Source organism: Odocoileus virginianus, chromosome 15, assembly GCF_023699985.2.
Source record: "Odocoileus virginianus isolate 20LAN1187 ecotype Illinois chromosome 15, Ovbor_1.2, whole genome shotgun sequence".
Taxonomy (NCBI): Eukaryota; Metazoa; Chordata; class Mammalia; order Artiodactyla; family Cervidae; genus Odocoileus; species Odocoileus virginianus.
Window position 1 is genome coordinate 2,035,349 of NC_069688.1, and position 13,238 is coordinate 2,048,586.

The following is a 13,238-nucleotide window of genomic DNA, read 5'->3' on the forward strand; positions in this document are numbered from 1 at the left end:
GAGCCGCCACGGCGCAATTAATTACCAGCTGCTGGGAATCCTTGTCGCCCGCTCGCGGTGACTCACCGGGCGGTCAGGCTCATTCGCCGAGCGCGGGGGCCTCGGTTTCCAAAATGAATTTTGGGGAGAACGCCCGCTAGGGGGTGAGGCTCCCGGCCCCCGCGCGGACCCACCGGCCCAGAAGTCGCCCGCAGCGCGGGTTCCCTTCCCCGGCAAGCACGCCCGGAGCACAACCACCCGCAAGTTCCCAAAATGCGACGGACGGCATTCCAGCCGGGGAGCCCCTGTGGGTCCCCAGACTCGCTCGACCCGGAGTCCTGTGGGACAGGGAGCCCAGCACGGCCCGAGGGCGCGATCTGCAGGGGTCTGGGCTCCTGGAGCGAGTTGAGCGAGGGCTGAGTTTAATTCCCTGGCCCAGAGTCCATGACTAGCCTCTGCTCCGTTTTTCAGCCCGCCGCCCGGGGGGAGGCGCCCCTTCCCCTCAGTCTCCCCTTTATTGGCCGAGGTCCAAGGGAAGGGGCGCCCAGGGGTCCCCGCCACTCCCGCTTGCCCCTTCGGGCTTCACTGCTCAAAAGGCGATTAAAGGGGCTGGTGGTCGCGAGAAACTCCCTCGAAGACCTGAGGGAAGATGGGGAGAAAGAGGGCAAAGGAGGCTGAAACATAAGGCGAGTCAAGGCGAGCGAGGGCCGCTCTCTGGCCTCAGGGAGCAGCTGCGCCCAGGCGGACGCCCGGGCTTCCTCCCCAGGCTGGCCGGGAGAGGCGCCGTCGCGAGGGGCGGAGAGCCGCGGGGAGGGTCAGGGTTGAGTTCGGGGGGCACCCCGCACTCAGCCTCGGGGAACTAAGGAGTGTTTCTCGGAAAAGCAACAGGAAGCGGACGGGGGGACGCGGCGTCCTCCCCAGCGGCCCCATCCCAGGAGCGGTGGCTCCTGCCATCCTCAGCGCTCTCCCCGGGGGACAGCTCAGGTCGGCCGGGGCTGGGCCGACCGGCCGGCGGCGCCCTCCGGGTCCGACGCGACCCTCGGGATCCCAGCGCGCCAAGAGGAGGTGCATGCAGACCCTTGACACTCGCCCGCGGCCAGGTGTCTGACCCCTGGGGGAGCCGCGAGCGGCGGCGCCCTCCCCGCGGGCGCCCGCGGACCCGCCCCTCGTGCGCCCACTCTCCGCCGGATTTCTCCTCTCCCTTAAGCTGCCTGTCTGCCTTCTCCGGCTGCATGCCGTCTCTGCGCTCGAGCCCGGGTCTCAAACTCTCCGCCTCTCAGGGAGCTGGACTCGAGCCGCCCGAGCAGCCTCATTTATCCTCCCATCCCCCCCGCCGAAACCTGCCTGCGCTCCGCCCCCCACCCCCACTCGGGCGATACCCGGCCCTCCGCCCGCCTCCGCCCCCTCCCCGGTGGCACCGGGCGCCGCTCCCCGGCCCCCTCCGCGTGCGCCCTGTGCCGCGCTCGGTCTGCAGCGGGAGCCGCCGCCGCGGCTGCCTCGCCAGCTGGCTGGGGACCAGGCGGGAGGTGGCGCACCCAGGAGGCTGCGGGAGGGGGAAAGGAGGGAGGGAGGCCGGGCCTCAGCGTAGCCCGGCCCCCGCCCCCCGTGGCCCTCCCGCCGGAGCCGGGCTGCCACGCGCGCGCGCGCGCACACACACACACACATACACACACACGCGCGCCCGCGCGCGCATACACACACTCACTCACACGGGCACACATACGCACAGACACACGCACACACACTCGGGCTCCCTCCGGCGCGCACGCACGCAGCGCTCCAGGCAGACCAGCGCTGCGGCCGCCTCCCCGGACGCCCGGACGCCGGAGGGCCCCGACCCCGGCGCGGCTCATGCGCCCGCGCCCACCCTGCATCTCCGCGAGGCCCGCGGGACCCCTCCCGCCGCCGCCGCCGCCGCGCCCGCCGCCCCCGGAGGAGCGGACTGGCCGACCGCCGCCGCGCCGTCCCCCGGCCGCCCCCGAGGCCGCTCCGCCGCGGGCCCTGCCGCCCGGGGGCCGCGCCCCGCTCCCGCGCCTCGGGGGCTGAGCCCAGCAAACTTCGCGGAGCGGCCGACGCCTGGCGGGGACCCCGCCGCGTCCCGGCGCGCTCGGGTGGAAGCAGGGCGCTCGGACCTCCGGGCAGCCGGCCGCCCCGCCCGCTGCACCTGCTCGGCCCCTTCCCCGCTCGCTGGGGACTCCGGAGACGCCGCCACTTCGCAAACTTTTTCACCCCCCTTCGAAGGGGGGCGCGGAGGGCTAAAGGGGGAAGGAGGTCCCTCGGGGCGCGCGCAAACCTGCGGGCTCCTAGGTGGGCGCCGCCTCCCCGGAGCCGGACCCGGAGGGGCGCGGGCCCCGGCGGCCGCGCTCCGGCTCCCGCTCCCGCCCCTGCTTTTCCGGCGGGAGCGGGGGGCGGGGTGCGGAGGGCAGCGAGGCCCTCGCGGTGCCCGGCGGGGCCGCCGTGCATGGCCCTGCGCAGTGGGGCGGGCTGTTTTGGCCGGGTCTGGCGCAGGGTGTCGGGGCTCCCGGACTCCTGGCCCCGGCGCTCCAGCAGCCTCCTGTGCCTGTCCGCCTTCTCGCCGGAGCCCGGGCCCGCGCCGCCCCTGCCCCGCCAGCCGCCTCGCGGTGGCAGCGGCTGTGGCGGCCCCGGCGGAGGGGGGCCCCCCCAGCCTCCCCGCCCCCCGCCTCCCCGCTGCTGCTGCTGCTGCTGCTGCTGCTGCCGCCGCCGCTTACAACTTGGAGGCGGCGGCGGCGGCGGAGGAGGCGGCGGCGGCGGCCGCCGGGCGCTGCAGTGGGACGCGCGCGGCTGCGAGCCTGCGGGACATGCCCCCCGCGCCGGCTCCTTGCTGGCGGCCATGAAGAGGCAGAACGTGCGGACTCTGTCCCTCATCGTCTGCACCTTCACCTACCTGCTGGTGGGCGCCGCCGTCTTCGACGCCCTCGAGTCGGACCACGAGATGCGCGAGGAGGAGAAACTCAAAGCTGAGGAGATCCGGATCAAGGGCAAGTACAACATCAGCAGCGAGGACTACCGGCAGCTGGAGCTGGTGATCCTGCAGTCGGAGCCACACCGCGCCGGCGTCCAGTGGAAATTCGCCGGCTCCTTCTACTTTGCCATCACGGTCATCACCACCATAGGTAAGAGCTGGGCGCGCCGCCGCCCGGCTCCCCGCGTCCCGGGAGGAGTCCGGGGAGGCGGCTGAGCGCGCAGCGCAGGGCTGGGTGCGGGGCGCCGAGGGTTAAACGCCGCCTGTCGCCAGCGCAGGGAGGGGGGTGCCTTCCCGCAGCGCCCCCTCCTCTCCGGGAGCCCCCCGCCTCTCCTGCGCCTCCTCACCGGCCTCACCCCTCGCGGACCCCACCCGGGGCTCTCCTCCTCGCCGGTGTCTGGACCGGGCGTGCGAGCCCGGAGCGAGCGTGCCGAGCCTGGAGGGCGGAGGCGCCACTTTTGCGAAGAGAGTGGAGCGCTAAGAATAATCCCGTAGCAGACACCCACCCACCCACCGCCCCGGCGCGGGCTGGGCTGCGCGGGGCTCCAAGCCTTACACTTACTACCTCTCCCAGAGTTGGAGAGGGCTGGCTTGGCACCCGCGCCGCGGAGACCGACTCAGATGGCCGGGGCACTGCTCTTGAAGCGTGGGAGGCGCTGACCCTCGCCAGCCTTCTCCGAGCCCACATCTCAGCTTTCCTCCTTCCTGGCTCCTCTTCTTCCAGGGCTGGAGCCCGGGTGTGCCAGGCCCCTGGCAGGAGAGAGTTTGCTGTTTGGAGATGTGGGGGGTGGGGGGGGGGAGTGGTGGGGGAGACTAGGGGGCCATTGACAGTCCGCTGAAAGGCTCTAGGAGGGCGGGGGCTGGGGTGGGGTGGGGACAGGACCCCCCTGGCTGTGACCGTGGGTGAGGCAAGTGTGCGTATTGCTGAGAAGCTGGGGAAGTTCTGGCCGGGTTCAGGGAGAGAGTCCAGTTGGTACATCCTGTGGGTCCTGAGCCCAAAGGCACTGCCCACCAAGCAGTCTCTGAGGGGTTCCTAGGGCAGGCCTACCCCCCCCCCCCCCCCCCCCCCCCCCCGGAGGCCTAGGGTTTGGAGAACTTGGGTCTATCACACTTTGAGGCCGGGGGAAGGAGCAGGTCCCTGCAGCCCAGGGGAGGTGGGGACCCCTCCCCATGGAGGCAGGAGGTAGGGTGGCGTCTCTGGTTTGCAACTTGCCTCAGCGCGGCTCCCGCCCTCCACAGCCACCTCCTTGGACCTGTCGGGTCCACCGCGTTGGCTCACAGCCATCGCTGTTTTGCCCCCCTCCACTTATTGGTGCCCCTGGGCCCTGAGCAAAGGCCTCCTCTCCCCCCATCCTCTCATCATCCCTCCTGCCTGACTTCTCTGGACCTCTTTCTCTGATTTTCCTTCCCCTTGATATTTTCCTTTCTCTGGAAAGCTCTGCATGCTGCAAAAACAGTATTTCTCAGTGCCATATGCAACAGGAAGCGCCAGCACAGGACGGCTTGTCTTTCCTTCTTGGTTGAAAAGACTTTGTAGAGAGTCATCTTGTTTGAAATGTTTAATTCATTGGTGTAGGTTTCTATGTTTTCAGAAGGAAATCGTCCTTCTGTTGTCAGCAGAACCAGCTTTGCTCCCTCTTGCCACACGCCCTTGGCCCTGTGGCCAAAACACAGAAAAGTCCTTCCTTTCCCACCCTGTGCTTCCAGCTCCCGAAAGGGCCAGCCGGCCAGCGTTTCTGTCCTTAAACTTTCAGCGTGAGCTGTGGCCAAGACACACATGTGCAGGATGGCGATCTTGAGGGGCAGGGGCCTGCTTGTGGGACTCTCCCCCCGACCCCCCACCAGCTGACCACCCCAGGGGAGGGGAAGAACTCATCATTCCCGGAAGGGCCTTGAGTGATGTAGACTCAAAACAGACGAAACCTGCTGGCATGCCTGTCTCCAGGAGTGACAAGAGTCCAGGAAACCTCGCTTGGGCTGGTTCTGAGAATTGAATTGCAGCATTGGCGAGATGGTGGTTGGAGTTACAAATCAAACCCAGAGATGGTCCATTTACCGGATCAGGTTCTTGTTGATTGCATTGATTGATTCTGATTGGCAGTTCTGGACATGTGCTTCTAACAGGCCTCCAAAGAGAAAGAGTCAAGACAGGGTGGCTGAATGCACCTTAGCCAGAGGTGTGGGTGGGACTCCGGTCAGCACAGGAAGAGGGGCAGCTGGTGACTGGGTGACTTTTTCTCATTTTTTTGTTGAATTTCAAACTGATTTTCCAGAAAGAAAGGTTGGAATGCATGTGTAAGGTTAGGAAGACAAGATTGTCCTAACAACGCTTCCCTGCCGAGGAAGCCCACTGACCGGGCTTGGAACCTGAGGCCGGTCACACCTGGAAGACCATGGTGCGCGTGCGGTGGGCTGGTTCCTGACTCCCAGCCTCACTTACCCCTACCTGTAGGAGGGGTGTGACTTGGCAACACCCACCGGGGGACTCCGAAGGGCCAGTGGGCTTCTTCGTACCTGCAGCCACCTGGTACAGTGCTGTCTGCACTTCGTAGGTGAGAACCCAGGAATTTTGACATCAGCCTGAGATTCTCCCCTAAGAAGCTGTTTTGCTCTGAAGAGCTCGCATTTGCAGGAAACCAGGCACCTTTCTAGTTAATTCTGTTTGTTTTCTATTTTTTAATATAAATGTAAATTGAGGTGCTCCTAGGCCTAGAACAAAACCCAGCCCCAAGCCAGGCCCTCTGAGGAGCCTTCTCCTGTCGGATGGTGATGTTGATGAGTCAGGTGCGTCTCCAGCTTCCGAGGTGGGGCAGGCGCCACCCGCGCGCTCTTCTAATGAACCCTGCTTCCCGGATGGATGCACTTATTAGCACCCTCGGTGAAATGGATTTTAAGAACACATATAATGACCACTTTGCCTTGGATCCGTGGCCGCCGTCTCCATAAGAGGCTTTGCTGGGCTCTCACGCCAACCACAGCCCCTGCTGTCCCGGGAGGCCTGGACTCAGCCCCCTTTGTCCCGAGGAGGGATGAGCACAGGTCACACTGGCTTTGAGAGAGCAGACTTGCTTCCATCGTTGATCCCGATCTGGCTGCTGTCTGTCCCCACTCGCTGCTTCTGAGGTCTGTGCCACTTGTAGCTACTGCCCAGTAGATCATGTTGTTGGTTCTAAATTTGGCAAGCCCTAGGCCTTTGGAACTCTCCATCACGTCAAGATGAAAATCCTTCTGCACACCCTGCCATGCCTGTCTGGTTTGCAGGAGGGTTGGATGCCCTCCCACCCCTCTTCCTGGGCTGTCAGGAGGAGCGGTGGGACTCGGCCTGGCAGGGCTGTAGAGTGCCTGGGCTGAGTTGCTCTGCTGGGGCTAAGGCCCAGGTGGGGAAGGAGCCCCAACAAACTTGTGCTCTTCCTACGGAGGCGCTTGAGGCCAAAGTTGTGTCCCACACTCAGCTACTACACCTGACAGCAGCAGGAATCTCGACACTTCTCTTCAGACTCTTCACATCTGTGTTCTAAGCTGTTACCACCTTCGGGATCATTAAGGAAGAAACTGTGCTTAGAATTCTGATCTCATTTGGAGGATCTAAGAGGACAATTTAAAAACTGGTCCTCACAGGGGAAGGAGGGAGTGGAGGACGTGGGTTTTATGTTTTTGCTGCTGTTTGGAGGAGGGGAGACTGACGGGGGGTCCGCCTAGCTAAAGGCGGGGTGGCTGCTGTAGGAACCAAGGTGATCGGCTCAGGGAGCGGGTCTCTGGTGGGGAGTGGGACACCGTCCCTGCTCGAGGTCCCCTGAGAATGCAGTGGGACGTCCCTTTCCTCGCTCACACACAGGACCTTGAACAGAGTTCTCGCCAAGTGGGAAGTGTTTCCCGCGTCATCCCCTCGCGCTCCTGGTGCGGTGTTCTGTCCGTGGTTTACACCCTCACTGCACTGCCGCTGCTTGGCCTGTGTTGCCGCTGAGGCTCTGGGACCATCTAAGATGATAAGATAAGGTCTGGCCTTGAGGCAGGAGGGTTACTGGAAACCCACACAGTTGGGTACCGTCCAGCGGGAAGCGCCGGGGCAGCTGAACTCCGTTAACCCTTCCCGTGCCGCCAGCAGGCAACCTGGGTCTGTGAGAGTCCCCATTGGCCCTTGTCCTCCAGGACGCTTGGCTTCCCCTCCACCCCTCACTGCCACTGCCTTCAGTGCCCTCCTCCAGCTCCAGTGCTGTTGACGCCATTTATTCTGCCCGCGGGGGACGTGTGTCTTCCCTGGCGCCCCGGGGCCCATGCAGAGCCCCACACAGAGTGGGCACCTCCAGGAGGATCCCGGATGGGAGCAGGACCCCTGAGTACACGGCTTCCACACACGTCCCCCCCGAGGCGGGAGGGAGCATTGCCCCACTTTACAGATGAGCAGACTGAGGCCCAGAGGAAGCAGTGTGCACTGGGGCAGAGGGCCCAGAACTCCTTAGTCAGGATCTCTTCACTGCCAGCTCCAGCGCAGATTCCACCAGGAGCCAGGGACGGGCCTGTGGGATGTTCCATCTGTGTCTTTCTGCTTCTCCCTTTACCTCCAGCAGTCCTGCTCAGCCAAACTCAGGTGGATGCCTGGCCACCCCACACACGGCGGGCGGGAGGGGAGGGCTGGGGTCTCCCTGTGACCTTCTGTGTAGCAGTGGGCTGGGTATGGCTGCATGAGAGGCTGTGATGAGCTCCGCCTCCCGGGCCTGCCCGGACCTGGCCTTGTGCTGTGTGGCCCTGACCCTTCAGCAAACATGGCCTGTCTGGGTTCCCTGACTCGGGGCAGCCTGAGACAGAGCTGGCTCTCCCGAGGTGTAAGAGACACCACCATGCTGAGGACTCTGAGATGGCAGGTACAACGTGAGACCCCGTGTGTGTACACCTGTTGTCTTCATCAGCCTCGACTTTCACTAGCTAAGCCTGGGAAAGTTGGGGCAGGAGGTGAACCAGGCTTCCATGTGCATCTCCTCCCCTGTGGACCTGTGTCCATATCTCCGCCTGCCCACCCTGCCTGCCCACCCCACGCCCTCCCTCTCCAAGTCCTCGCTGAACCTGTGTTCATACCTGCACCTGTGTTCACACCTGTCCCTGCCCGTCCCCATGCACCTGTGTTCACACCTGTCCCTGCCCGTCCCCATGCACCTGTGTTCACACCCGTCCCTGCCCGTCCCCATGCACCTGTGTTCACACCCGTCCCTGCCCGTCCCCATGCACCTGTGTTCACACCCGTCCCTGCCCGTCCCCATGCACCTGTGTTCACACCTGTCCCTGCCCGTCCCCATGCACCTGTGTTCACACCTGTCCCTGCCCGTCCCTGGCATCCTCCCTGCACCTTGTGTCACACCCCACACACCCACGTGTGCATCCATCCTTTCCTCCATGCTGTTGTTCGCTTACCTGTTCACTCACTCCTCATTGTTCAGAGCACTCACTCAGCTCTGCTCATGGTTCACGCTTCAACTATCAGTGGGATGTTGCCTAGCTCCTCCCATGTGCAGAGTGGGGTGGGGGCCGCTGTGAGGGGCGAGGTGCATGGCACCCCAGCGGGCTCAGTGAGTGTTAATGCCTCGATGGCAGGGGATCTTCAGATTATTCCAGCCTCATCTTCCCACCAGACAATCAGCAGATCTCAGTCACTCTTAATTTGAAAATTTTTAAGACGTTTGTATGAAAAAGCACACTTATCACAAATGTATTGCTCAGTGATCCCTGTAAACAAACCCTGCCATGCAACCAGGACTGAGCTCAAGAGACAGAACATTGCCAAGCCCCCGAATCCTCTGTCATCAGCCAGCCTTTTCTTGAATGCTTTTCGTGACAGGGAGCTCATCACTTCACATGTGATGAAGTATGTGTACCTCGATGAATGTGGAGGTTATTCCCTCCACATGGAAAAGGGGTTTGCATGTCGAGGGCTGGCCTTCTCTCAAAGGGCTAGCCAGTCTCCATGGTGGTCACTTGAGGAAGGACCAGAAGGTCTCCATTTAGAAATTGGAACTTGGGAGTCCAGAGCCAGGAGAGGAGAGAGAACTCAGCACCCAGAGTGCGGTGGGTCTGGAGCAGGAGGTATGTGGCGTGGTCCAGGGTGTGATGGGCACAGGGAGCCAGGATGGACAGGCAGCCAGCCCCGGGCGCCTGACCTGTGCTCTGAGTCACACCAGCTGTGCTTTAGGACCAGGGAAAGCACAGGAGGAAATGAGTGGAATGCTGAGATTAGGAAGCAAGGCCCCTGGGCTGGTGAGGCAGACGCAGTGGCAGTGGGCACTCTTGAGAGTGTCCATGGGCAGCGGGGTCTAGGATGTGAAAGCTTGGTTGAGGGTCTTCTCCTCTACCTGGTGGACATCCTCCTCCTTGCCACCCATGGGCAGGGGCTGGAGGTGTCTGCTATTCACTTCCTTAAGGGATTATGTTCAGAGTTCCCTTCTGCCTGTCATCACTCTGGGACCTCTGCCTGTAGAAAGTTCTCCCTTTCAAACTGAAGGCACCCACCCTGTGGTTTACCAGTTCTCCGGCGGAAGGGCTGAGTAGTTTGGTTCCCTTCCTGTCCTGAAACAGTCTTGGGAATTTGGAGATGGTCCCAGGGCCCGAGTTTCTTTTGATAATGCCTTCATAAGCTGGGCCCCTCTCCCCTGAGCAGTTTGGGCATGCACGTGTGCTGTCCAAGTCAGGTCTGATCTCGCAGCGAGAGCAGAGAATCACCCCCTCTGGTCTAGGACTATACTTCTGTTAATGCTCCCGCTCAGCATGCTGGCTTTTCTGGGCAGCCCCCTCCTCGCACTGATGAGTTCTGAGCTTTCAGCCCACTCTAACGTCTGTCGTCTGCTCCAAGAGAACTCTCCTGTGGTCACTGTCTTGGACTGGGCTGAACCCGGGCCCTGACACTGATCTCAGAGAATCAAACAATTATGTGCTGTGGACCCAGAGAAATAGAGATGATCGATGGAACGAAATTGCAGCAGGGGAAGATGAGAAAATTTTGGAGCTCCGTGAGTGCATTGGCCTGGCTTGTCAGGACACCATGAGATGGCTGCCCCCATGGCCTGGGAGATACAGGGCGTCCCCAGCTGGTGACCGTCTATTGGCTCGGCCACCTTCCCAGCCATGCTCCTTCCTGGGGTCTTGGTCCTGAGCGAGGAGGGGGCCTGGCGAGGGAACAGCTGGTTAAAGGAGGGCCCCCTGTGTGGTGAGCTTGCCCTGACCTGCCCTCACCCTTGCCGCATGCATCCCCAGCCCTGGGAGGGCCCCTGGGTGGTGGCAATGTGGTGAAGGAGGGGGCCGGGCCCGGAGGTGGGTGAGCTGTGGGCGGTGGTGGGCTGGTGGGTGTGCAGGTGCACTCGGTGTGGCCGGGGGCTGCTGGGCCTGGCCTGTGGAGAGCAGAGGAGCCCAGGGCCAGGCCCAACCTCTGGCCTTCTGTCCAGAGGTGTAGGTCATGGTGCCGCCTGCCTCCAGAGCCTGAGTGCAGAGGGACTCAAGGGGCCGGAAGATCATGGGGTCCCCTAGCCTCGGGCAGGGCTGCTCATGTCTGCCTGCCCTGGAGGCCCGGTCCTGGGCACACCCCTTTAACCTGGGCTTCCTCATCCGTGAAATGGGGCCGCAGAGCTTGGCGGCTGTGTGTCTCGAGCATCAGAGAACACATCAGGATGTGCGGTGAGAGGCCTCCTCTTGCGGCCCCAGGCTCTGCTGTAATGACGGAGGCTGGCAGGTGCCTCCTGCCTCCTGCGCCGCACCAGCTCAGGGGCCCTGGGACCATCTCCAAATTCCCAAGACTGTTCCGGGACAGGAAGGGAACCATGCTGGGAGCGTCGTCATCACAGCCTCCCAGCCCGGCTCCCTGCCCACCCTCTGGTGGCCGCCCCGCCCCTGCGCGTTCCCGTTGCCCTGGCCCTTGTGGGCACTGCCCCGTGTCCACGCTGCATTAGAGGGCACCCCTGGAGATAGCAAACCTGGCCTGCAGCAGAAGGAGGCTCCCATGGTGGGGGCGGAGGCCAGGCTGGGGGCTTCTGCAGCCCCTAGTCTTCTCACCCAGGGCTTGTTGGGAAAATGTGACTTCCTGGGAGGCCACTCTCCACCCTGCAGCCACAGTGACCCTTCTGAAGCCCATGCCACCATCTTCCGCTGCCACTGAACCCCCCTGCACCCCCAACCTCTCGGGTCAGAGCCAGGCCCACCGTTCCTTCCACAGGGCACCCTGGGTCTGCCACGACCTCCCCAGTGGACACCTGAGTGCCCGGGGGCAGGGCTGGGCACCTGCTGGTCTCAGGCTCCCCGGGGTCCCGCTCAGGGCACCTGCTGGGGGCCGAGGTTCATGCCTGGTCCCGAGAGCTGGGGGGGGACTTTGAAGTGAGTGCTTAGGGGCCCTCTTCTGCTTGGCTGGGCCCCGGGGCCACCAGACACGTGCAGGACACAGGCCCAGCTTGTTGAACCTCAGCTGTCAGTTTTAGGGAAGATGGCAGTTGGGAGACCCGCCTCGCTGATGGGGAGCACCTCGCTTCCACAGCTTGGATGTGTGATCTCATGACAGGCCCGTGTGAGCCTGCCAGGCGCCTGGCGGGCAGAGACACCCACCTGCGAAATAGCCTTGGGCAGTCACGGCCCTGCTGGACATGCGGGCCCAGAGGCCTCCTAGAGGCCAGTGTCACTGGCCTTTGCCCGGGGCCGAGGGGCACAGGTGTTTTCCCTCTGCGGTGCGTTGTCATGGCACCCAGCCCTCTGCCCTGGGGCACCTGCCCTGCCCTTCCAGTCTCCCCCCTCCGCCGCCAGCCCCCTCCACCCCTCCCTGGATACCCCTGGCCGCTCCCACCTGAGACCCTGCCCACACTGGTCCCCCTGCCCAGCCGGCCCGTGTGCTCACAGGGCTCTGGGGCCACCCTTGTGCCTGTCCCCTGACACTGTCGGGAGGTGACAGTGGGCCCTGCTGCTGTGCTGGGTCTCTGCACACGAAAGACGCTAGAGGGCTGGGGTCAGGGCTCTTATCCCGGTGTCCTGAGCCCCGGGGATGTACTTGCCGGGTGCTTGATGACTGACTGCCCGATGGCCTGTCTGGGACTGGACGTTAGTGAGTGTGAAGCGTGTGCAGTGGTGTCTTTGGTCCCTGTTGGCCACTTGTTGGAGGCATGCGAGGGGGCAGGCATCTGGGGTGCAGTGAGTCTTAGGGGCAGGTGAGGACTGCCAGGGGTGAGGGGCAGAGACTGGTGCTGGCAGCTGCTGTGGGCGCTGCAGCCCTGGGGTGTCCAGGCTGAGGGGGGCTGCTCCCTGGAGCCCGGGTCCCCTGAGTCACTGTGGGCGCATGCCTACCCCCTTGCAGTTTCCCCCTCACACCTTCACGCAGTGCAGCTTGGCAGGGATCTGCCTGCTGGCTCTTGGCGGTTCCTTTGGGTACTTCCTGGTGCCCACCGGCAGAGTCCCTGCTTCTGTGGGCAGGAGACCGTGACTGCTGTTGACCCACGATGAGGATGCCGCTGTGGATTCTGTGAAGCTCACAGGCTGTGCTCGGGGCCCCGGCTCTGGTCCCCGTGTGACCTCGCGGGGGGGCACGGTTCCCCCCTCCCACCATGGACGTTTGGGGCTGGATACCTCTTGGCGACTTCCCTGGTGGCTCAGATGGTAAAAGCGTCTGCCTGCAGTGCAGGAGATCCAGGTTCAATCCCTGGGTGGGGCAGATCCCCTGGAAGAGGGCATGGCAACCCACTCCAGTATCCTTGCCTGGAAAGTACCATGGACGGAGGCACCTGGTGGGCTACAGTCCATGGGGTCGCAAAGCATGGGACACAACTGAGCGCCTTCACTTTGGCTTCCACCTTTTTGCAGTGGGGCGTCCTATGTGCTGCAGGACATTGAGCAGCACCCCTGGTCTCCATTCTCTGGTTGCCAGTGGCAACTCCCCTCCCCCACCCAGCAGTGACAAATAAACACAAATAAAAACGTCTCTAGCTGTTGGCACGTGACCTCCAAAGTGCACAGTGTCCCCTGCCCTGCTGACTTCTGCAGACGGGGAGGAAAAGCCCCCTCCACAGAACGTGGTAGAAGGGGAGCTGAGTGATGTGTGTGTGCGTGCGCATTGGGTGCCTGGGCAGTACGTTCCTTCCATCTACCTGCTTCCTCCTTTCTGCCCAGAGGAAGCCACACAACCTCCCGGGGTGGGCTAGGGTCTTTGGAGGGAGGTGACTCTCAGGCACAGTCCTGTGTGGAGGGGAGAGGCGTTGGGGAAAGCCGTAGGAGGATACTCAGCCTCCCCTCTCCCCAGGCAGAAGCTCTCTGGGCAGCGTTG

At 63.4% G+C, this 13,238-nt stretch overlaps 1 protein-coding gene across 1 annotated transcript in view; it reads left to right on the forward strand.

Annotated features, from left to right (window-relative positions):
• The first annotated feature begins 1,580 nt into the window (after positions 1–1,580).
• KCNK9 (potassium two pore domain channel subfamily K member 9) overlaps positions 1,581–13,238 on the forward strand; it is a 105,006-nt gene continuing 93,348 nt past the window's right edge. Inside the window, exon 1 of the mRNA XM_070476952.1 lies at positions 1,581–3,113. Coding sequence (XP_070333053.1) covers positions 2,441–3,113 — 673 coding nt within the window. The 5' untranslated portion in view covers positions 1,581–2,440. The remainder of the gene's footprint in view (positions 3,114–13,238) is intronic.